This window comes from Apis mellifera, linkage group LG12 (assembly GCF_003254395.2).
Source record: "Apis mellifera strain DH4 linkage group LG12, Amel_HAv3.1, whole genome shotgun sequence".
In the NCBI taxonomy this organism is placed as follows: Eukaryota; Metazoa; Arthropoda; class Insecta; order Hymenoptera; family Apidae; genus Apis; species Apis mellifera.
Window position 1 is genome coordinate 5,148,195 of NC_037649.1, and position 26,235 is coordinate 5,174,429.

Consider the following 26,235-nt stretch of genomic DNA (forward strand, 5'->3'; position numbering starts at 1 on the left):
AGCGTTAAAGGTGATTTAAACCTTTTCAAATAACGTACAAATATTTTTTAAGGTTCAATCGACTATTTCACTCGATTCGAATATTTCGTTAATATAAAAATTGGTTTTATACGTGTATATACACGTAAATAACATAGAACGAAATACACAAGGGGCCAATATATATATATATATCGTTCGCGATACACGCTTATTTAATCAAACCTGCTGACGTTTTTATTTGTTTAATACACTACGATCATACATCTATACGTAGAATATATCGAGCAATAAAAGAATATACACGAAAGAGACAGAGGGGGGAGAAGGGAAATGATCGATCCTCTTCGAAAAAAAAAAAAAAAATTCACGACGATCGCCGCGAAATATCTCCACTGTGTAAATAATAAAATATACACAGAGCCACTTTCGCGTTTCACTTTCAAGCCGCGAAAAATCCTAGTGGACCTCGTTCAACAACCGGACACGGATACATCCAGTTCCAGCTGCAATACTGTCCGTACTCATCCCTCCATTTCCCTCCTATTATCTCGTGCTCATCGCAACTTTTTTCGTTACTCTTATTATTGTTTCCACTCTCGTTCCAATATCCACCGCAACGATCATTAACATTACCATTTTTATTTTTATTAACTATTAATAAGCGTTATTATTTTCCCCAATATACGAAGCATCGCGTTACGAATTCTCATTACCTTTTCGAAACAGCTTTTCCTTTTATATATATTTTGTACACACATAAACACATACACTCAGAAGGAGCAATAGCCCCGCGGGCACGCGTGAAACGCGCGTCGCGCGAGAAAGAAAATAGGAGGATCGGAGGAACGAACGTCTGTCTGCACAATGGTCGTCGCCGGGTCAAAAGTTCAGAACTTTTTTCACGTAGCTACATATGTAGCTGAAGGGAGGGAATCGTATCGATCTCGGGTCGAAGTTCTTCGGGAGATTTTGAGGAGAGGCTGTGAGCCGCTTTCCAAACAATACTTTCCATACTTCTGGCTAGAACTCCCTATAATCGGTGCAAACGCAGCTTCGAAGAACAAGAAGCCTTGCCCTTAATTCCACCATCGTTCACCTCTGAATTCTTTCGCTCGCGGATTGCAATATTGGTAATCCTTTAAGAGCCTTTAAGCTCCAAGCCGAAGCTGCAAGGGTAGAGGTTGATTAGATCCACGATTAGCTCACCTATTATTTACACCATGGTTAGAATTATTTGCGAATTATCGTTCGCTTCAATCTGTTATCGACGTCTTCTTAGTTCATAAAGGAACCCTTTGTTACATGCAGGATGTAATCAACGATGATATTCGCGATGATATCTTGCCAACTTTTCTCTCTCGCTGGCCACTACTTTTATTTTTTCTCTCTCTCCAAGCTTTGAGTCGCCGCTACTCTCCGCGCCATTATCACCAGCTTTTTGGTCGCCTTCGAGCTCGATCCATATAATGCCTACGCTTTTACGACCCCTCTTTTACGACCTTACTAAACGAAACGAGCCGAAAATGTCGTAGCCGCGGTTTGTACGCCTTCCATCCTCTTCTCTTCTCTTCTCTTTCTGCTCCGCTTTATGCAATGTCTCCTTTGATCCTCCTCCTCCTCCTCCTCCTGCCCTCTCGCGTTTCACTGGATCAAACTGGATTTCACATTGGATTAAACTGTCGAACTGTTGCTTCGAAACTCGGCCGATTCTTTCTTCCTCCATTTTTGATTCCTGACATAAATATATATATATATATATATAGGAACGGGTTTGGACGAGTTTGTTTCGCGGAGAACATCTGCTCGCTTCGACCCCGAGGACGGAAATGCATCGTGGCCTGGATCAGCAAGTATAATGAAAACCAACAGCCGATGGTAAACTTTATCGAGATATAGATACAGGGCCAGATAGATGTGTGCCAGAAACGTGCAGTTCAATCTCTGCAAAGTGATAACACGCAGTTACCGTTCGTTTGCGTTTCTCGTCGAGTAACGAACAGGGGGAGAGGAAATTATGAATTTGGTAAAGATTGTTACAACGTGAGAAAATTTTATTTTACTTTTAAATAAGAAGAATATCTATACCAACTATTAACTCTGTGGGATATACGAATCACCAAAGTCCGAAACCGGGCTTGCATGGACGTAACAGGGATTTATAAACACGAATTTAATCCACATCGCGTAAAAGATACACGTAAATCACACGTGTGTAAACTTGTTGGATAAGTTGGAATAATAAGCCCCGTTGAATGCATATCTTGAGCTCGGCCTAATAACTAGCCAGATGTATCGCCGCATTAAGCTTGCACAAGGCTTAAATGCGTTGCGACGGTATTTATCGTGTAATAAATGTCTCCACCGATGCTACACAACGCGGAAAAGAAAAGTCAAAAATCGTTTCTTGGTTAATTAATTAAGCATTAGAATAATAAAGGAAAATATATCGTTGCGATATATTGCGAGGAAACAAAGGAAATTCGATTTTTGTTGCGGTATCGGAGGGCGGATATACTTTGCCGTATACAACGATTCAAATTTATTCCACCGCCTCGAGGCGACGGTAAAAGACACATCAGAGCCGTGCACAGACAGAATGTGTCTTATCGATCCGTTCTATTGCGATGGTCATAACAAATTCATGGAGGAAAATATACTCGGCGAGGGTGAGACGGAGGTACGGCGCGCACAAGTACGTGGAGGGAGGCGTAGGGCGAGTGAGAAAACGCGGGCACTGATTTCGTCTCTTATCGTTAATCGATACACGATGCTAAAATTACCGGGAAAATGTTGGAAGTGGTTCGCCGCGGGATCGGTTTTAAAGCTGAGATGGGAGCGTAATTAAAAAGGTGGCCGGAATCGATAAATGGGGAGGAAAGAAAAAAAGAAGGAAGAAAGAACGTTTGGTTACACCCTTGCTCGAATACGATATACACCCTTGTCGATATAGAAAGGAAATGATTCACAGCCCCGAATACGATTTGCATCTCGATCTCCATTCCATTTCGACGAAATTATCACGCGTAAATTTTTATCACGCTCTCTCTGAAATACGTACAATCGATTACCCGCTCCCATTTTTAGCTTCTTCTCCTTCCGAAACGATTATACACCCCTGCAGTTAATAAAAAAAAAAAAAAAGTCTATAGTTATTATCGGCCACCTATCATCCGAGAATATCTGTCGAAGATAAAAATACATAGGGCAGTGGCCCTGCTGCGACGACAGCCGTACATACGGTGAAACAATGTCCTGGCCTGGCTATAAATATGAAATACTCGCTATAAACGCCGCCGACTTCGTATCATACTTATGGAAACTCGACGTGTATTTTTTCCCCGCTTTATGATAGTTCGTGTCTCGCTTGGCATTTCTCTCTCTCTCTCTTTCGCTCGTTCGCGAGATAAAAATAAACTAGGGATACTAGTAGCGATAATCTAGAGCATAGACGGACAATAACGTGGAACGAACAACAGAGAGCATAAAACGGTAGCGTATATTTATAAAGCTTGTAATCTATGCACGATATCTATCGCGTGGGATAATACAAATCTGCGAAATATTAAACGATCGCAAACACCGCCACGTGTTTCCCTTTGTATAGAGAGCAGCAAGCATGTAATTACTACATCGTTAATGCTTCAGTGATCGTTGTTTCGTCGATAATTAATTTTCGCCGTTTCGTTGAATAATTCGCGCTATATATATATATATATATATATGCTGCCGAGTGAAAGTGGTTGCCGTGTGTACGCAAAATACGCGGGACCATCATTACCGACCGGGTAATGATCGGGCTGAATGAAAATTCATACGAAATTTCCGCTACCGAAATCAACCGGAATTGTTTCGATTTTGAGTTGAACGGCCCGTTAATCGACTTTAAACGACAAATGGAACTGGATTGGCGATTAAAAACTTATCAAAAGCCGCTATTTGAAAATTTCCTCTCTTATTATCCGATTTAATTTTGAATCGGTGGAAAATTATTAGTTTTCTTATTCGCAAAGAATAACAAGACAATTATTTTTTATTTTATCTACGATAAAAAGTAAGTAAGTTTCAATTAATTTATTTCGAAAAAGATATTACAATTCGTGATATTTCGACAACTTTCTTTCTAATAATAAATTACCCGAAGTAGTCTGTGTTCCGAAGGGACAATGAAAAGCAACCGAAGGAGGACCAACCGAAAATAAACCGTGTTGCGCACGGGTTGACAAGTCGAATGCATAGGGTAAACACGGTTCATTACTGCAGCATTCATTACCGTACCTTCTGAAACGACAACCCTTCACCTTTGCTTTCACCGGGGTTTAATGCCGGGGTCGGAACAAGGCCGCTTTTGGACAACTCTTCTACGGGCTTCTTGAATAAATGAACAACGCGATGCGTAACAAGCCACGGGTCCATGACGCTTCCAAAACGTTTCCCTTTTAAAATCGCTTCGCACGAACTACACACACACAATATATATATAATCGAAATAAATAGTTGTCACATTTCGACACCCGTTAGAATTTGAAGCAAACGTTGCGAACCGTGTTTAAAGTTTGCTGTCAGCTCAACGCTGTGTATGCTACAACGAAAGGGTAGGGAAATTCGTGAAGTTCCTTGGCAAAGTAAGCCTTATTTCGTTTCATTTGCAAAATGTTATTTGCATTTGCGAGACAAACTTCCATGAAAGCATCCTGCACGCTTTCTCGTTCCGCTACACTCCGATATACACTGCAAATATCCTCGCTAATTAACGCGAATCTATCCCGATTACCTTCTGTAATCGCCCTTTATCGTATTTTACACAGTACAGTGGTACACACGTATTCGTTCCATTTCACCCATCTTCTTTAATAAATATACTCGAACGCGAGACGGAGAGAGAGAGAGAGAGAGGTGCGTGTATGTACACACGACGAAACTGTTTATTCGCGCGTTTATCGGACTCGGTATTATGACGCGTACGTGCTCACGCATATTCCCGATCTAGACCGATACGCGTCAACGTGTTAAATAAACGTGGGGTGACAAGGTGAAAAGATTCGCGTGACGTCCCAAGCATACAAATCTGATGTCAAATATTCGATGTCGGTGTTCGAGTAAAGAGGACGTTTCCTGTCTATTTAAACATCCCTCATTAATCTATTTTTCCTCCCTTTTGAAAATACGAATGCTCGCGAGCAAGCTTTAGGATAGATATCCGATTTTTCTTTTTTTAGAACTTGTTATTTAAGAATAAAATTTTTTCCATGGAAATTTCAAATTATTGAATATCTATTCGTTATTTATAAAAATATATATTTTAAGATTATTCAAAATTTCTTCGAAATTGTGAGATATTTTTCTATAAATATGATCCTTTCTCCTAAGAATTCCATATATTTTTTTTTTCGTTATTATTATTTTTCATCTTTGCCACGCGTCTTCTTAATCCAATCTTCCCGAAATCTTTCCTCTCAACATCTCCGACGTCGTCCCCATAGGCTGCTGGTTCCGTCACCCTTCCTCGCGCTCGTACGATCGACCAGCTCCTCCCTAGGCGTTTTCAAATCGTATGCCAGCCCCACAAGCGCCATCAACTCTATGAAACCGGTGGTCGGGTTCAGGCCGTACGCGCCCAGTTCGGCAGCCTTGTAATCCCACGGGAACGAGTGATGATAATTGTGCCAACCTTCACCCAGTGCGAAGAAAGACACGGTCGGGTTCTCCGTCGGTTTCACCCTCCTGAAGAAACAGTCGGGGGAGGAAACGGGGTTAAATCGCGCTTGAAAAACTCGCCTCGAAGTTTCGAAGTTTTAATTAACTCGCAAGAAGAGAGAAGATGAGACTTGCCTGTTGTACGGTCGATTTCCCCACATATGGGCGAAACTGTTCACGATAAAAGTCGCGTGCAACGACCACACGTAGCGAATGAGGCCCGCGTGAAAGCTTATGAACCACGTCTCGTCCCATGCGAGGATCGGCACCAATATCGGCATCGCGAAGCACAACGTGAGCATAATGACCTCGTAATATCTGGAACAATAAGAGCAAACGTTAAGGAGAAATCGTGTTCCTTGAAGGGAGAAGATTTTTCAAGCAACTGATTATGCTTTCTGTTCGTGAAGGATCAAAATTCAAGGAGAAATTTATGAAAATCGGTGTGAATGGTAAAAGTGCCGATTTTTTGAGATGACTTACTTGTCGAAGAATTTTATCACGGGATCGGCCGCGATGTCGCTCATGTCGATTTTACTACCGTACTCCTTCACTGCCGGGTCCCGTTTAACCATCAGCCAGCCGATGTGGGAGAAGAAGAATCCACGAGTCGCGTCGTGTGGATCAGCGCGCGTTTCCGTGTATCTGTGGTGCGTCCTGTGGTCCCGTATCCATTTGTAAAAGTGCGTCTGATCGAGAAAAATATCCGTGGTGTCATTCGGGATATATACTTGCGCGACAAAACGATTGCACGTATGCTTCTTCCAGACCAATGCTTCGTACGAAATAATATATGGAATTTGTCTTATTATTCATACGTATGAAGGATAAGAAGTATTAATAAATAACGTGCTATCTTTTTGTCGCGTAAAAATTGAATATTTTTAATAATTAAATATAATTAAATATTCGAGACGATTTAAATTGCTTTGTTTTTCTCTGTGAGTATGATGACGAAAATTCAAAAAGAGGATAAAAGAGTCTTTTAAATATCAATTTTAGAAAGTATATTTCTAATAATTATCGAACGAAAGAGATCAAAATGGAACGAGATGAAGGAGGAAAAAGAAAGATTCACCTTATTAACTCACCTGTCCAGCCATGCAATACAAATAAGCCAAAAAGATCCGCAAAGGAGTCTTGGCGGAATAACTTTTATGCGCCCACAGTCGATGAGCCCCCGCTGTTATCCCGAAGCCGGCAACAACACCGTACGCGATATCTTGATGAAAATAACGTAACGTGAATAAGAAAAGAAAAAACTTTAGGTCGAAAGAATAAAACTCTCTCTTAATAAAAAAAATACTCGAGAACGAAGATGATAAACAATTTGAATATCGAAAAAGAATAAATTCGATAAAAAAGAATTGTATACTCACTCCAAATCCATGTCCACAGCTTGGCATCTCGATAACCGTTCACGAAACCGTAAACGGCGAGGAAATGAAGCACAATGATACCAATCACATTTCGCCATATTATCCGTAACCTGGCCGGGCTTCGTTTCCCGGCTAGTGGAACTGGTTCCACGTCCTCCTCCACCGTCCGATTCTCCTCCTTCTTCTCCTCCGAGTGTCGAGTAGTCACCGTCGTAGTGTACATCCTCTCCAATCTCTCTCTCTCTCCTTCTCTCTTAATTCGAAAATTGATCGATTCTCCTGTTAAAACTTTCAGGGAGAGAAAAAAAAAAGTCATCCTCCCTTCCCATTAAATTTTACGATCGGCCGCCCGGATAAAATTTCCCGTTTAATATTAAATATAATACGGATACTTTAATTACCTCGCACCATAGCTGCGTTAATTAATTAACACGATTACCCATATTAAGCTTGGCGATATGACTGTCAATTATACGTACGATATAAAAGCGGGGTAATTGCATGCACTTCCGTCGCATCATCGATTCCCATCCCTTCTCCTTCACACGAAATGGAGAAGTGGAGAAACGATAGGCGCGATATTTTCCGGATATAAGGAAGTTAGTTAGTTAGTCTATTACGGAGGGCGGCCATTTTACCAGAGAGGAACGACACGTCTCCTTTCGACAAGCTTTTATTATAAATTTATGTAACTTTCCGTCGGAGATACGTTAAACGATGGCGAAATAAATTACGCGATTGAAGGAGGCAATAAGCGGCCTTAATAGTCTTAATTTAATTGAGCGCTCGTTTAATGCTGCCTGCGAAGGGGATTAGGGGGAATAAAGTCAACCGTGAGTTAAATCTAGGAACCATTTTTCATTTAAGGCGATGTAAGGGGAAGGCGTTCGCTAAACGAGGTGGTGGTGGTGGTGGTGGTTCGCTGCGTAAATGCGATAAAATAAATAACGCTCTCCAAATTGGCGCGATTAATACCCTTCATTGTCGAGCCATTGTCGAACCATTATCGATGACCGACGATGTGCAATGTTGGATTGCGGGATATCGATTTCTAAGAAGATGAGGAAAGGATGATTCTTCTAATTTCTATTTTATCGTTGGAAAGAATCATTCTATTTATTAATGATATCGATTTAATATATCTCGTTTATAAATTAAAACAGTAACATTGAAAATTTAACTACGTTCAACTACGTTTACAAAAATTTAACTCGTTTAATTATCGGATTAAATTAAAATTATGCGATATTCCGCGTTATTGCTCTTGATAATTTTAAAATGAATACGAAAGATAACTAAATGCTTCATTGTGAGCATAAAATGTTTATAAAATGTTGGATGTTAAATTACGAAGAAGTTGATAATGTTAAGCTACGAAACAGATACGATTTCTGGAAAAATTCATTGTTTTTGCGTGACACTCTTAATCGATAGGAAAATAGAGTTTTCGATAAAATAAATTCGAAACGGATTAAATTATCTACGGATTGCAATTTGATTATTTACAGAGCACGCCTGAATCGTGCAAATTAATCGATGGAAGAAAGAGAGATTCGATCGAAAAGTTTAATGCATTCGAAAACGATTTCGTACACCGTTCGTGAATTATTCCACAGAGAAATTAGAGAGAGAATGAAAGATTCCTGAGAATTCTTTATCGTTCTCCATTTCAAAAATGAAACTGGCGTTTAAGAAATTTTTATTAACCGGTTTGGAAAGATACGTCCAACCAGATGTCCGATTTTGCATTAATAAATTCGATTGGCGCGCGTGACGATTCTGCATCCGATCGGTGCACAAAGCCACATCTGCGACTTCCGTGGCGCGGAAAAGATATATTTCACGGTGTATGGAAAGCTTCCTTTTCCTTAACCGAATGCCGTATGTTCGTAACAGTTTGACGTGGAACGAATTACGACCCGAGGGATCGGTATTATGTTATTTACGGAGGATTAACTCGCTTGGACAATTTCGAAGAAAATATCAACTTGTCTGAAATCGAGATCCCCGTAATAAGAAAAGAGGTGGAGTAACGCGATACATAAATTGAAGGTGTATATATATATCGGCAACATTGGCAGTTATGAATTGGCTGGGGGATTTTAAAATAAGCGAATAAGCTGAAATTGTTATTTTTGCTTGAAAATTCGAACAACGGAATGGATAATAAATTAAAACTGATAAATCATAATTATTACGAAGATGAATTTACCCCTTTTGCGGCTACGTAATTATTTGATACAAATAAATAAATGTAAAATTGCGCGGGATAAAATGCAAAAGAGTAATCGTTGTGTTACGGGCCAAATGCGATATCCAATTCGAATATGCAATTTAAATATAGAGATTTAGAGTGATAATAAATAAAATTATCGTTTCTGAAAACGGAGGGGATTTACTGGAATAATATGTTTATGCAAATGTAAGAAGAATTTTAATGACACTTAAGTTAAAACAAGAAGTAATATCAAATTTTTATTAAAAATTAAAATACACTTGAACTTGATTAATCAACATAACAAATGTGTAGAAATTCAAGATTTTCATGGATTGAAAAAAAAAGGAGAGAAACGATGATAATTTTATCCATTTTCATATTATACACAGCATAATAACAGTCAACGTTCCTCCAATCTACGATGCCCGTTCGCAATAAATACACGTAATCTCGTGTCATTAATATCTGCACGGGTATGCACATTTTGACAGATTGAAAATAATTGCCGATATTTCATCACACGCCTCTCTCTCTCTCTCTCTCTCTCCGCGCCGTTGCTCTTGCGATATAATAATTAGAAATTAATTCAGTGTACGCGGGTACCGTGAAAAAAATTATTAACGCATATGTATTCAATCGCTAATCTCTTCTCTCGTTAACCATGTTCGTTAAATCGTGCTCTTGTAAAATATCCTTTCGAAATTCGGGAAACGGATGATTTACGGCGCGGGCATACGAAACGACGTGTCGCAACTTTCGCTCGTAAAAAGCTTGTCTTTCGACACGATGGCAATTTCCTTCTCTTTCGTTCTCTGTCTGCCGGATCATAAAAATTGGGCGCATCGATCGGCGGCCGCGTATCTCGACTCGCGAATGATGAACCGTCAAGCGAACCGATCGACCGGTATCGATGGAGCCGGACAGTAGGCGAGTAGTACACGTACACGTTGAAATTATTGTCCCGTTGTTCTCGCCGTGATACGAGCGAAACAGTTTGGCTGACAGCTCACGGTGACGCTCGCGATAACGTCGCCGATAAACCGAATTGAATTCTCGGCGTTAATACCCAGGGTAGATAGATTTTAAGCAAGGATCGCCATCTATCGTCTATCCTCCTCCCTCGATTTATTCTCGCCTTCCAATTTTATTATTCGAGGGGAATGATAAATTTGGAAATGTTGTTGCGAATAATAGAGAATTTCGATAAAGTTGAGAATTCGAGATTGTGACTTATAGATGTTTCTACAATTATTTTTACTAATTACAAATCTATCTTTTTATAATTATTGGTGATTATTCTAATTGTTTTTAAAAGATGTTATCGTTAAAATAAAATTTTTGGAGGCAAGTTTGGAAAAAAAATTATCATATTTTTGTATACTCAAGATGTAGAACGAATAATTAGAATCATCATTCATTCATTTTTATATTGTCGAAAATTTTGATTATTTTTTTTTTTTATTGAAAGAATTTTTCTTTACGCTTATCAAATATACGAAAAAATTCGCTAAAAGAATATGTATTCACGTATGTTTCACGTAAAAATCAAACGTACAATTTTTCGTTATTTCGTAAAAATAAATAAAAATATGATACTTTTATCGATTGAAATCTTGTTTCGGATAAAATAAAACTTTGAAAAAAAAAAAAAGAGTGGAGTAATATTATAAAATTGAAAAAAAAGTTAAATAAAACTAGACAGTTATTAAAACATGAAACGTATTATTATTATATAATATTTAATCTCTCATTGATGAATCTCGTCGTCGAAATTCCGAATTTAAAGTTTTTAACAAAAGAGGTCTAAAAACGTAGAAAATGGTCCATTTCTTCCTTAACCGTAACATTTAAAGTATTTTAAAAAATTAAAACACACTCTATAAATTCATTCGTAGATGTAGATGTTATTTACGAGAATTAATTATACTTGGATTTTTAAATAAGAACACGAAACGAATTACAATTATTGTTCAATATTCACAATATTAACAAACGCTTGTATTTCTTTAAATTGGATTTGCCCCTTTTAACCAACCAAACATCTCCTCTGCTAAATTTCGATTAATACAAATTGAACGAGTAATCAAATCATCGATCAACGAATTCCCAATTAATCACAAGAATATTCTAAATATAAATTGCCAATAAATAGAAAGTTCCAACCAAATTATGCCAATGCCGATTAAATATTCATCTCTCTTTAACATTTCGAAAACTTGCATCGTTATCCATCCGCCACTATGATTTATAATTCGAATTAAACGTTCCCAATTTCGAAACTTTATCTTCTAACCGAACCGAATCCTGTCGCAATCGAAATTTCTCGCCCAAGTTTTTATAACCCCCTCTCAAAAGCCCATTTGGCGTGAACACGCGGTGAAACCAGCGTGACCATTCGCAGATATTAAATCCACGCTCGATTGCCCAGAAGGGCCAGAGTTGGTAGCACGCTGTGCAACAACGGCCACCTTGCTTTGTAATTATCTTCATCTGTTAATGATGCCTTTGCGATTTGTGTAACCAACAGGGCCGTAATGGGAGTAGCGGAGGAAATTGCAGTTTGAGAAATGCTCTCCTCTTCGTTCGCGAGAAGGGAAAGAGGAAAAAAAGAATAATCGAGAAAGGAAGGCGACCCGGTGGTGGATCTGGTGGAGTTAAAGCTTTCGCATTTAACGTTCGTTAAATGCTGGAGGGGAGGAGATCTCTGATAATGCGAGAGAACTGCGAATTGATGACACGATATCTCTTTCTCTCTCTCTCTCTAAATCTCGCCAGTCTTCTTGCGACTCGAGTCGAGTCGAGTTTTTTCGATCGAAATCTTTGTATGCATTTTTTGTACGTATAATTATATTAACCGTGATTGATGAGTTGTCGGGAGGGGGGAGAAATTTTTATGAAGTTTTTTAATGAAACTTTGCGTGTAAAGTATAATGGATTATGTACAATAATGCGTTAATATTATTCGTAAAAAGTTAAGGCGAAAGCAACACGCCGGTGGACAAGAAGTTAAAAGAAATTTAAATTTGTATTGGACGAAGCAAAAGGTAGGGAGAAAAGTGAGACAGTTTTATTTCCGGCGTGTCGTTCTTCGTTTAATAGACTTAAATGAAATAAATAAGGTTATTCTTCGTATACGTCGACTTTTATATTTGCCTCTCAGGGAATCGATCTTTTGTTCCACGAATATAATTAATATCGTGTAATATATAAGAAACTGTGAATTTTTTTCAAATCAATCCCTCGACAATTGTTCTCTCGAGAATATTTCTCGCAATCACCCATTAAATTAGAATTGATTATTCAGAAATAACTTTCACTCTCGATTGCAATATTCATTATCGAATAATAATAATAATAATAATAATATTCTCAAATGTATTCATATCTTTGCAGTTTCATTATTTATCTTTTTATGTTTTTCCGGTTTTTATAAAGGCGTATAATATTCCTTTAGTTAGAAGGAAATTATCTTAACGATTGATTTCACTCTTTTCAAAGTGATATCCCATTAAGAAGTGAAATAGCCCATTACACCCTATATAAACTTTCATTAAAAATCAGAATTTTTAGGTTAGGTAAATTCGTAAGATGATGCACAAATATTTTTCCCAACGAGTGAAGAAAAGCGTGATTAGCTTGATTGAGAAAAACAAGGTCACTTAATAAGAAACTCCTTTCGAAGAAAGGAGCCGCGTTAAGCAAGCGTTACGAGTCATTTGTTGGGAATAACGCGTGTAATTTCGCACACTGTGAGTTACTTTCGATTTTTTTCTTCCGTATAAATATCCAAATAAAAAATTTCGAGATACTCGTCTTCTTATAGAACCCGATTAAGAAAATAAAAATCGACAGATTTGAAGAAGGTACGATAATGTTGAAAAAAAAAAAAATTCTGCCCAGGATATTGCGTTCTATTGTAACTCGAATATTTGTCGCCACGCAGGAAATGGATTCTCCGAATAAAAGCTCTAACGCTCTACAACGCGTACAAGGACAAATGAAAAATGAAAACACAACTACGCGGTGAAAATTTCATTTCCCTAGCACTCGCCAAGGAAATTGTATACAATGGAGAAACTATCCAATCCAATTGATAATATTGATTGAATTTTATCGATTCTCTTCAAAGGGCCAATCGATGATATTATTAATCGATTTTAAACTTTTCGTATCCGCATCGTTTGCCAAAATGAGATTCTCCCGTGTTCTCGTCAGCCTCTCGTTCTAGTTGCAACGAAACAACGTGATATAAGCCTCGCCTCGTATAACGCTTCCGTTCGAGTTATAATCTTTCAAAGTTGCAAGCATCACGGAAAATGTTCCTAGTGGCTTGTTCCAGCGAGGATACAAGCTTCGCAACATCGTCTCGTAGATTGCCGAACGCGTTCGAAAATTCCCCAAATGCTTCGGATTGTTTGACAAACATCCACGATACACGACTCCCTCGTATATATATATATATATATACACGGTATAAATTAATCAACCAAATTTCCCTAAATATATATATATATATAATTCTTCGAACAATTTTTCGTACAGAATCCATCGGTGACGAATAGTTTCGATCAAATTTAGTTTAATCACGTTGTATATTAAACGGGCAAATTGTTATCCGAGTCGAGAATATTAGCCGCACGTGTGTATTATTCAACGCATGAAATTCTCTGATTGGAATGGAGGTTCCATCTTCAGGATTAAATACCTCATTAGGAATTGCTTGCAATGCCACCTATAGCAATTCTATATTATCATTAGGCAGTCGATCGAAACACAGACACGTGTGTACATATTGCTTTGGTATCGCGTACCGACTTTGATGAGCAAATTAGGATTCTAACCGGTTTGTCGAAACACAGGCCCGCTCGTTTAACTATCCGGAATATCGGCCAATTGTATTATCGTGCATAAAACGAGATACCTACCGTCCTTCTCAATTATTCAAATTATTATTATATTTTTAATCGATCGATAAACGTACTCTCAAACACTCTTATATATATATATATATATATATATATATATATATATATATATATATATATCGTTTGTTCGAGTTTGAGGTCATTGATTCTTGCCTCGAAATTTCATCGTTTCGATATCGCATCGCTTGTTAACTAGCCATCGAATGATTTAATACATCCTTGCTCCTGTGAACACGTAGAGTGGTCTAATTTCGCCGGTTACTTGATGTTTATTCATTAGCGGCCATTGACGATTGAGCCAGCGGCCGGCTAAGCCTTTAATACCGGATCATTTATCAAATGTTAATAGCTGTACACTAGCTTATCAAATAGTCGATGGAAACTGTTATTAGCTGTCTCGAATTATCAAGCTATACACACGTGTAATTCATTAGATACATCGTAACGGAACCATCATCTATCGATTATCGATAATTGCCAAAGACGATACCTTGTTTTCGAAACCCGGCACACCTTATAATGGGGTTAGTTTAAAACGATTACACGTAGCGATACTACGTGATTACAACAATAGTTTCGTGGATACCTTTCCTAAAAATTATTAACAAACAGAGGGAAATATTCGAAAATTATTTATAAAATAATTTTTTAAAAATTTTTCTTGTTAAAAATAGTAAGAAACTAGTAAAATAAGGGTTGTTTCGCATCCTGTATATTTTTTATCTATTATTTAATCTTCCATCGTTGATCTTTTCCAGATCGTAAACAGGATTACACGTAAAATAATCGTAATCAACTTGACTTGACTTTGATATTTTTAACAATTCCACGGGATTGTGTGCATTCATATCACAACTTGTTAATTACCGGTGGAGGAAATTTTCAGAAACAAGGCACCTCTCTTTCCTTCTCTCCCTCTTTTTTCACCCGCTACCCTAATTGCGCGTCAATCGTGGCGACTAATTACCAGCGGCGCTCGCACGAAAATCGAACGTTTACCCGGAGAAAACCTCGTCCCTCGCTAAACGACGAGTCGCCTAGCTGGTCCAACTCATCGCACACGCCGCCAATGCTTAAGTATCAGTAATCGATACATCTTGTCTGCGCCGATGTCACCGCGAACACCACCACCACCACCACCACCACCACGACGAGGAGGAACCTGGGTAGGTAACCCATCGAGGGCCCGCTATAACCTTCCAGGCTATGTATATATACCTTCTCTCTACTCACCCGTGGCGTGTCGGCCGACTACCAGCCACTTAGAAAGCCAGTTAAACACCACAGGAGCACAAGCACTAACGGCGAGACGCGTGTCATCGAACTTGTCGATAACGTTTCACAGCTATTCCCCTGGTGGCCGGCCATTTATAAAGTGCCCCCTAATCTCGCAGAGTGTTCGTCCATTGTTAGATGGTTCCCGTTCAACTATCAATGCGATCCAAACGCGTGGTGGGGGGGGATAGTGCCGATAATCCATCCAGTTTGAAGAGAAGTTTCGTGGTGGTGGAGTGGTGGAGCTCGGTGGTGGGCCCAGAAGCGGAAAAAGAGGGTAGGAAAAGAGGTGCCCGTTCCCCTCCCCACTCCACAGTTAAGAACTGATCGATTATATAGTTTATACGAATAATCTTTTCGATCTTGAAATTTAAAAAATTAAAATCCCACGAAGGAGATTTTTATTCTTAATTCGAATTAAAAAATTTTCCCTCCCTTCTTCTTATTCCTTCTGTAATCTCCTTCCGTATCCTCGTGCAGGGGGAGGGTTATGTATTATCTGCACACACACACACACGCACGCACGCGTCTAGACGAGGAGAAGTACGAGAGGAAACGTAGACAGCGCACGTAGTAGCCGCGTTTCGTATTTTTCCCGTTACGGCGAGGCCATTTCGCATCCTCGCTTATCCCAGCTATTGCCCCTATGCTGCGCCTCCCTCCCCCCCTCTCTTTTTGGATACACTCCTATTTATGTAAACGTCGCCGTTATGGAGGGATCTGTCTGCATTTCCCGTATATGATCGAGCGAGATTTCGCAGATTGTCGCAGTCAAACTCAAGAGACACGGCGTGGTAGGAGGAGGGAAGTGTATTAATCTCTGCGGCTACATTTTGTTGCCTCCCGAGATTTATATCGCGGAAATTCTATACTGTCTGTCGTCTTGGAATTTGACGAAAGTGTATATTTTTAGCCCTTCTAGTCCTGGTGAAATTTAAATTTATTCGAAAAAATCGAGGAGAGGAATTTCAGTCGTCGAGAAGATGGAGATTTCTTTTTTTTGTTTTTCAATTCTGAAAATATAGATATTTTCAGAAGGAGGTTGAAGAAGAAATTGAAACATTTCGGGATAATCCGATATCAGAGAAATTTCTAGTCGAAATTGCAAGTTTTCATCGATCGATTTGCATCTGCCTTTACTTGGCGATAAATCGAAGGTGAATATAGGAGAAAATCGGGTGAATTCGAAAATCCGACTAGAATCCACTTTTGGAGAGAATTCAAGAGTAACGTGTCACATTGAGCGTGGCGAACATCGAATGTACAATTGGCCCTCGGTGTTCCTTTTTCTTTCAAACCTTTTTGTTCCACGAGTATCGATACCGAGGAGTAAGTAGAGAATTATAAAAAACTGTATACTTTCGAAAAATAAGATATAAATGTAATATTACAATTCGACCCTTTCGTACAACAAATCTCTCCTCTACTTTCAATTGTGAATCTCTTACGTGAATTTTAACATTTTTCTAATCTAATCTGGTGTCGAAGTGAAATTTTAATAATTAACGATGCTCTTAAAGATTCTTCGACGTACCCTTAATCTTGAGTTGTAAATAATAAATCGCAATTTACAAATTTCAAGTTGAGAGTCACACACAGAAGCGAATATCGCAATGATCGTTTGGTTGACAAAAAATTTTAGAAAACGTTGAGATTATAGATTACAGTTGCATTATCGGAAATCTGCGAGCGAGAAAATACTTACTTTCACTAGCTACGTGTTTTTTGTAGCGTGCAAATAGCATTCCAAGATTAGTTCGATCATAAAATGCCACATCATTCATCTTTTCAACGAACACGTAGATTCGATCATTCCCCGAATTAATTTAATTCTCGCACGCAAATTCATAATTTTCGTGAGCGCGTAAAAATTTAAAATCTTCCATCGATGTAAGATATTATTATTATTATTATTAAAAAAGACTTCTGCACACCTTTCTTTTCTTATACGATCATCAACGCGCAAAATTGGATTTAATTTAATTTAAACAAAAAGGATACGAGTAAGAATTATTATTAAATATGCACGCAATTGATTAATTTTATCTCTTTAATAATAATATTTTAACGAAATATAAATCGAAATTGTATTCAATGTAAATATATTTTAAAAAGATTTGCGCATCATTTCGTTCAAATATTGTTTTAAAATTACCATTCGATATTGTTGGGGCAAAGATTTATAGAATATAAATATAAATTAAATATAAAATATATTTTTGTAAAAAATTAAAGTTCTCATCTGTTTTGGCAACGAATCTCAATTTAAAATATCTTCTTAAGAAGATTCTGTCCGTCGTGTTGTTTCAAAACTTACTCATAAATCGATACAACGTTGTAAAGATTTGCAAATCCTAATCATCTTTAAGTAAAGATTACTTGATAATATACATTTAAGGATCTTGTGTTTCGATAAAGTTACATGAACTTGTAACTTGGAATTTCAAAGTAGGAGTACATTTAACTTAAACGTGACTTCAGATATTGTACTTGCCTGGTCGCCTTTTAAAACTCTTCGATTAAGACACGATGGACTTTTTACTCGAAAAATTTAAAACGATCCGAGAAATTCTTTTCCAAGGTACATTTATACGCATCACTGCACAATATTGCAAAAGTGAGAAGCGAATACATTTTTATCGAAACTTTATATATATATTTTCTTCCTATGAAACATCGAAAATGGATAAAAATTATTTTTAAAAATAACCGTTCGGTCAACAGTTTCGAAGACTTTTAATTAGATTCCATTTTTTTCTTTGAAAGTTTCTCCATTCCTTTCTCTCAATTAACATATCCAAAGCTAAGATCTAAATCATTATTTAATATCATCAAACTTTCACCGTGATTAAGATGATCGTAATTGTTCAGAAAAATATTCCTTTTTAAAAATCGATCCAACCTGTTAAGAATAATATTAAGCATAATAAAATCATGTCGGGATAACTATAATAGTTGTATCTCCGTTATCCTAACATCGAAACATTCCATTATACAAATTCTCTATTAGCAATTAACGAACACCTTTCCTTATTAAAAAATGGAAATATGTAAAATTCTTACATACAATTGTACACATGTTGTTCGTATATGTAATAAGAAACTGAAAAGATGCAAAATTGGCAAAAGTATATAATACATCTACGTAATATTTACACATCCAATTCCCTTGAAATGCATAAAATAATTCCAGAAAAAAAGTATCGATAAACGTTCAATCGTCCAAACGTCATCCCTTTTTATTAATTCGAATAATGAATAATTTTTCGGCAAATAAATGGAATGCTCGTTATAAATTTTTATATAAAAATTGCACGTTTATTCGTTTATCCCTTAGACAGTAATCACGTTATTCAATTTAATAATATGACAATCATCATCCAGAAATTTTGAATAGAACGACAATCGAACGATCCGTAAAGCCGAAGAATAGTTTCCTCGCGTATATACAGTCCCAACGGGAAATTTTCCAACCAGAGGTGCCAGTTTCTCGATCAAAAAATTTACGGACCGTTGAAAGGAAGCGTTCACTCCATTTTCACGTATATCTACCCACCTTCGTTCCCCGATCGAAGAAGATCTTCGCCTCCTCGCTCGAGATCCCGAATCTTTGCATAATGCCACCGATGATAAAATACTCCCCTGCTTGCAAATCGAAATCCCGGCGTGAAAACCTCACGTCACACATATATGTATATACACGTACATATACGTGCACGTACGCGGACGATCCTCTCCTCGAGAGGAGGCTGGCCAGAAGAAGGGGTTCGGTTGGTAATCAAAATGCAAAACTCTTCGGCTTTCAATTGCATGGAATATCGGAATATCCGGGCCGCCGCCAAGTGGATATCCCGGGTTACCTCGAGACACGGCGGAAAAACGTTCCTCCGCGTGAAATTTCTTCCCCCAAGATGGCGTGTCTGCCTAACCCTGCCCGTGTTGCAATTTACAACATCCCAAAGGATCATCCTGCATTTCCGATCACTCGCAAAGGGAGAACGTATTATACCGTATTAGACGCGCGACAAAGAAGATCCTTTTCTTCTTCTCTCCTTTTTTTCCCCTTTATCCAACGGGGAACGGAATAAGCAATTCGAGTTGGAACGGGCGAGCCGAACTCGATCCAAACTGCAAACCCCAAACCCTCGCCTCCATCCTCTCGCCATAAGCCATAAAATTTCGGCCGACAATTTGGGAAATCGTCCAATCGCGGGGGATGAATGGATCATAAAACACGATGGGACACGGTCGCCGTGATTACCTCCAGGAAAAGGGGGAGGGGAGGATTCTAGCTGGAACAATGGTGAAAGTTGGACGTAAAACGCCTCCTCCATTTTTTTTTTTTTTTTTGGCTTCCGCGCAAATTCCCTGTGCAAATTCTCCATGATTCTCCGTATATACATATATATATATGTATATAGAGTTCACCTACACGAAGGCGTGCAAGGAGAGGCGAGGGAAGGCATACAGTAAACGGTCGACGGTTGACAGGGACTGGGACAAATGGATGGGAGAGTGTAAACGCAGACAGGGGTGCACACGGTCGGGCAGACAGGCGGTGGGCAAACTTTCTTCGCCACCCCGTGCGCTATGGAATCGGGACGATTTTTCCTCATCTCCTTCATCTTGGCCAACAACTCTTGGGCGCGTGCCATCTTTCCATAGAAATCGAGCTCGTCGCGCTTCCGTTTCTTCTTCTTCTTGGTTTGCGTCGCCTCCTCCACGGCCTTCTCGACCCGCTCGCAACGACAGATCAAATTGTCCGGGTGGAGGGGTGGGATGATGGTCAAGCTTCCCCAACAGAACGACTCGAGATCCATGGTGTTCAACTCTCGGAATTGGTATCTGTAATGCTCGTCCGTCTCCTCGCGCGCGTAGAACGCCTTCTCTATGCTCATCGGGGAGTGTATCTCGGTTATGATGCATTTGCCCAGGTAACTGATGCGTATGTACAGCTCGATCGTCGACTCGGTCTTGTCCAAACTCTCGTCGAACAGGTTGAACTTGCCTTGCGTCGATCTGAATTGATTAATAAGTTAATCATGTTTTTTATTTTTTTTTTTTCAACCTTTGACTCACATCGAAAAGGATTTTTCGAGCAACGTGAGCGGCTGAGCTGACAAGTATTAACAAGCGTTTCTAGGAATGAAAAATTATCTCTTAATTTATGTCTCGGTGATTCGTGTATTACACTTCAAAAGGAGTTCTAGCGTTTCATTTCTAACGCTTGTAACACGTTCTAATCCTTTTAGATAAATTTAGATACATTTTATTTATTAATCGAAATGAGAAGTAAATTGTTATTTTCGAAAGAAATAATATTAAACCGAAATAAAATCCGTATTATATATTCTATTAAAAACAAACAAAAAAAGGAGAGAGAGAAACTTTCCATCAAAGCCGCGAATCCACCAAGTGGAGTGTTATTTAAAATAATATTGCAAGTTATTTTAAATTATTTCGCGCGATCATTTCGGATTTAATTATAATAAACGAATAACATGAATTATCCGAGATAACGTCGCTTCAAATCTAGATTTCAACGAGAGAAAAATGTTCCGACCTCCTGTTTCGAGGAGACAGGTATTTTAACGAGATTAACAAGAAGCAAACACGGACGAGAGATTACCCTTTTTTTTTCTTTTTCTTTCTTTTTTTTTTCATCGAAAGAGAGAAAGAGATTTCGAATACGGGTCGGAACAAACGGACGGTTCCCGATACAAACCGAAGCCGAGCTCGGCCGGTACAGCAGTTTTTTAAATTACGTTTAACCTAGGGACCCTAACATTTGCCGTCCGGATAATCCGTTCCCCCCCGCCAGGCGGAATTTGCATAAACGCCAACGTCCGCGTATTTAAATGCATTCACCTTGATATAGGTTCCCGCTCCAAATCGTTGGAAAAATAACCCTCGAGCTCCTTCCTCTCGTTGAGGTCCTTGATAATTCCGTTAAACAGGTCGTCCATCCTTACGAGAGTGAATCCGAAATTGCGGCGCGACTCGAGCTCGAAATACTTGGATATACCCTTGTACACGTAAATCTGCAGATCCACCCCCGACATACTCTCCTCGAGCATGGATTCCGGGACGGAGAACAGGACGGATCTGCCTCCGTAGAATTTCTCGTTCTCGTAATTGGAGCCACGGTAAGAATGGTAGTCGGGCCGATTCGGGGACAACGTTGTCCATTCCTCGTCCAACAATCGAAACATTATCACGGTTTTCTTCATGAGGGCTGCGTCGAACACGTTTGTCCATGGCATGTAGAGCTGCAAGTCAATATATATGTATATTCGAATTTATATATATCCGAGTCGAAAATATAGGTTATACATGGATTGACTGTCGAGCGATTTTTTCCTGTATTATCGACCGAGGAGATATATATATATATCTTAAAGTAAATATCGCTTTTTGTTGAAAATTTATTTGGAAAGAGAGAGTTTTTCAACGAGTGGTGTATCTATCTGGTGTAAAGTGCTCCTCTTGGTCATTCCATGTTTTAAAAATACAGATTTTCAGAGGGAAAAGTGGAAGCGAAGAGGGATGATACTTTTTAATACTATATGATGTATCTTTACGCTCTTACGTGACTGCCGGCCCGTGTATACAGGTGCCATTACGTGACTACCTCGGTGTGTGTTAAGTTTAAAAGTTTCATATCGGGTAATCGTATGTAGATACGTACGTAGAGAGAAATCGCGCGTTTAAAGAATCTTCTCTGTTCGGTAAAAACGATACACCATTCGATAATTATTTACGACATCTCTTTAATTGCAACGTGAAATCGTTTAATGAAGAATCCCGTTTAATTTTATGTATTTATTTTCTGCACTCCGTTGGATATTTATCTTGCCAATAATTAAATAAGAATTAAATAACTCGATAATGATAATAAGAAATGATTAAATTTTCCGTTTCATCATCAACATTCTTGTGTATTCGATATAATTTCCGATTATTTGTCTCCTAGTTATTTTCCAACTAATATTTTTCTGATCCTGTTCGTTTTATACGTGCACAAAGACATCTAGTATATTTTAATCGTCGATAAAGTATCGTTAAAGAAAAGAAAAAAATTGGTATTTAGCAACCATCTCGTCGAAAATTGAACGATAATTTATCCCGTACGTCAATCTTTCGTTAAAAATGACGAATGTCCCCGAATATTTTCAAGCGTCGATGTACACTTGAATTGCGAAATCACTACTTTTACTTATCATTAAAAACCTTAAAAAAAAAGGAAGAAAGAAAAGGACAGAAGAGAAGATAACGAGGAAAATAAAATATCTGAGTGAAATACGACGACGTATAAACAATAATTACTCACATTTTTCACAGCCATTTCCAACAACATGATCTGCGAATTGTGCATTACAATCAAAGAGGACATTGCGCTTCCGTATTATGCGTTATAACACGTGTTATCCGTTTTTATATACACTCCTTTCAACGAGTCCGCGTCAAGTTCTTGGAAAGTTTGATTTATCGTCGATAAAGCGTCAAGAAGATTCTGAAAAATTTTTCCTTGTTACAAACTATTTCTATATGTGAATCGCGGAGTTTGAGGTTGGAGCGTGTCGCGCTTTCCAATTCTGCGACATCGCTACCCCCTCGAGCCCCCAGCCGCCCCCTTCATCGCTATGGTTCCACGGTATCGGTGCGCTTCTTTCCAGAAAATAAATTTTATCCAGTACCGCCAACTGTCCGCCAACTTCATTTCCCTGCGCTCGGAACAACGCGACCGAGCAAACTTGTCTAGTCTATTCTAATTCGGATATATATATATATATATATATGCTGATGATACAATCAGAGTGGAGGGAAAAAAGAACAAATCGAATAAAATCTTCTTCGAATTTTAAAAATAAGTTTGAAGAATCTTTTCACGAATCGCGAAATTGAAATTGTTTAATTTCCGATTATTGGATATATTTGAATAAATTATCGATAAGTCGAAGCAAAAATGGTAATATTATGGCTCTTTTTCGTTTCTTCTTTTTCTTTTCAGAAAATCAAATTTTTCGAAAAAGATTCCATCCTAGCATCTAACTTTTTCATCGAATAGAATCTATGATCACGGGGAGACTATCACTTTTCCTATACATATGCCGTACGATATAACGTTTTAACAGATAACTCGAAGGAAGTTTTATCGACTAAAAAGGAGATCAACCTTTGGAAATAAATGGATTTTGTCAAAGGACTGGTAGGGAGAGAGAGAGAGAGAGAGAGACTCGAAAGACTTTGAAACCTCATCGATCTTTCAATCTTTACTTCCTCCGGGTTCCTTTTCCTTTTTTTTCTCTTCATCTTTATTCCCTCTCCCTCCCCATTCTTCTCCCTTCTTTCATTCGATTAAGCGGACATAAATTTACGGCATCGATAACGGGTGACAGAAACAACGCCGGATTGTTCCGCCCTTTGCGCATCGTTGCTTGCACCCCACGCTCCAAGTACTCAAGAACCAGTCTTTTTTTTCTCTTTCTTTCCTATAGGTGAAAACGCCGTTAAAAATAGCGTGGAGAGGGGAGGGCAGGGGAGCATCAGGCGTGGCAGGAAATAAAACTGCGAGGACAACAACTGGGAGGAGAGAGGGAGGGGGAGAAAAAAAAGGTGCTACGCTCGAGGGCGGAAAAATCGTATTAACAACGGAAATAGATAGCGAACAGCCGAGGTAAAAATCGGCGAAACACGAGCAATTTATAGATACGGTGAATGCGCGAAAGCGTGGAGGCGATTTATTGGCAATGTCGGGAACGATTTTACCCTAAGAGTAATATCGTAAATCAGGCCGATATTTACCGGGGTCCGGGCAGGAAAAAAATGTCTTAATAACGGCTTTTCAATGAGGAAAGCGTAAGTAAGTAATGACCCAGAGAAAAAAAAGAACGCAATAACGCGTCGTTATTGTGCACGTAATATGACGTAACGCGCGCGCGGAAAGAAAATGTTAAAATATCGTTTAACACGCATCGTTGACGGCATGTGGGAAGCTCGTCGTTTAAGGCAACAATTTTCCAACATTTCGTAACCAACATTGTTGAGCCATCGCTTTGCAGACTTGTTTATTATTGCGACACGTTTAAAAAAAAAAGAAAAAATGAAGAGAATTATTAAATATGTATTTTTAAATATAAAATTTACATTCTCTGCATACGAGAAAACGTGTCGTTATTTAATTTATTTAATTTATTTCATTGACTGGGGCCAGCCTAATTGGGAAGCAATTAAAAGAAAGTCGCGCAAAAATACAAATTTGTTTACAAGTTGAAAGTTTTAAGAATAAGTGCACACGGTGGCGTACTTTTATTTTCCAATGAAGAATTCTTTTCATCAAGTTGTAGTATCATCGATATATGAAACTATTAACAAAATATAATACAAAATATAAATATTTCTTTCTTAATGCGATACAATTAAAAGTATATCTCAATTTGCTATATATACACAAACAAAGGATTAATCCAAAATTGAAAACGATGAATTCAAACCTTCTCCATCATCATTTTCTTTTATCATCCCCGTTATCCAATTTCGCCCATATCCTTCCTTATCATTTCAGTCGGGATATTCGATCCCTTCTCGCGATAGAAATGATCCACGATAACGATAAGAAATTCAGTCAGAGGGCGCCCCCTTCATCGGACACGATCGATTAAATAGATCCGCTAATACCCGGCGAGAAAGAGAGGAAAAAGAGTGAGACTCGTGATCGACGCTATCTGACGCTTTTAATCGAGCCACTATAAATCGCTCTTTCAGCGGGCGCCGTTTTCGCGATCGCTAATGGTGGCCGACGATGGGCGAGTGGGGAGGTCGAGGAAAAGCGAAATATAAATTGCTGACACGGTTAATTCAGCCTTGACGCGGCGTTCGCGAAATAAAACGCGATCCTTCCGATCGAATCCGAGCGGCCTGATTACGGCTTCGAATTTAGGCTAAGGTGTAGTCGTAAATGGGGCGTAATTTTAGCCTTGATTCTTGAAAGGGCGCGATTGGTGGCTCGGAGGGCGGCCCGAAATTTTTGAACCGTGATTCAAAATGGTGGAAAGATAAAAGTCCGTGGAATATTTACACGAATTCAATAGGCGAATTCGTTTTCAAATTTTTCGACTCGGTGGGATAGCCACGAGTGGCTCGGTCACGGTTCAATTGTTTTTTGAACCGTGTGTTTTCGGGGCTAAAATAAACTAACTTTTCAAATCACTGGAGAATCGAAATTAGAGAGAGAGAGAAAAAGTCCATTTTTGTACACAGATTATAGTAATCCTGAAGATAAATTTAATAGAAGGAAGAGTAATTACTATTTCAAGTCGTACGTGAATGAATCCGTGTCCGAATTCGTTCGTAGATTGACTGTGCTTCGATATATTTACTTTGAACGAAAATGCAGATGAAAACGGTGTCTATCAACACGGTTGATATCCGCGCGAATAACCCAAGTGTAAAGTCTATATTTGCCCTCAGTTTCGATCAAATGAAATGAAAGGAGACGCGTTAAGCGACTTCCACATTCCGGATTTACCGTGATGATATTCGCCGTGCTAATCGCCCCCGCACGTCTCGCCACGTCGACAGATTGCACCCGCAAATCATACCATGCGGCATTCCCCCCTACAAGTGTGGGGTGTTGCTGGATCATTCGAGCGAGATAGCTACATCAGCGAGCATTTGGAACGCGCGGACAAATGTTGAAATTGACAAATTGCTCAAGTTCCACTCGCACGGCAAGAATGTCTTCCCGCGAGACAATCGCGAT

At 38.7% G+C, this 26,235-nt stretch overlaps 3 protein-coding genes across 8 annotated transcripts in view; 1 reads left to right on the plus strand and 2 right to left on the minus strand.

Moving 5' to 3' along the window:
• Fstl5 (follistatin-like 5) overlaps positions 1-26,235 on the plus strand; it is a 57,852-nt gene that overhangs the window by 5,484 nt on the left and 26,133 nt on the right.
• LOC102654211 (acyl-CoA Delta(11) desaturase) lies at positions 5,388-15,745 on the minus strand. 2 transcript variants are annotated; one of them, XM_006562214.3, is made up of 6 exons: positions 15,432-15,745; positions 7,056-7,308; positions 6,768-6,898; positions 6,160-6,365; positions 5,812-5,994; positions 5,388-5,703 (listed from the first exon to the last, which is right to left on the minus strand). In XM_006562214.3, exons 2-6 carry the CDS (start codon positions 7,276-7,278, stop codon positions 5,436-5,438), a joined length of 1,011 nt encoding a protein of 336 aa, XP_006562277.2. In that variant the 5' UTR covers positions 7,279-7,308; positions 15,432-15,745; the 3' UTR covers positions 5,388-5,435. The 2 variants fall into 2 exon arrangements, with proteins under 2 accessions (XP_006562277.2, XP_006562278.2); XM_006562215.3 differs by having other exon boundaries at positions 7,056-7,343; positions 15,432-15,744.
• On the minus strand, positions 18,803-23,268 carry LOC100578562. Its single transcript, XM_003250011.4, has 3 exons — positions 22,804-23,268; positions 21,342-21,742; positions 18,803-20,492 (listed from the first exon to the last, which is right to left on the minus strand). Exons 1-3 carry the CDS (start codon positions 22,864-22,866, stop codon positions 19,898-19,900), a joined length of 1,059 nt encoding a protein of 352 aa, XP_003250059.1. The 5' UTR covers positions 22,867-23,268; the 3' UTR covers positions 18,803-19,897.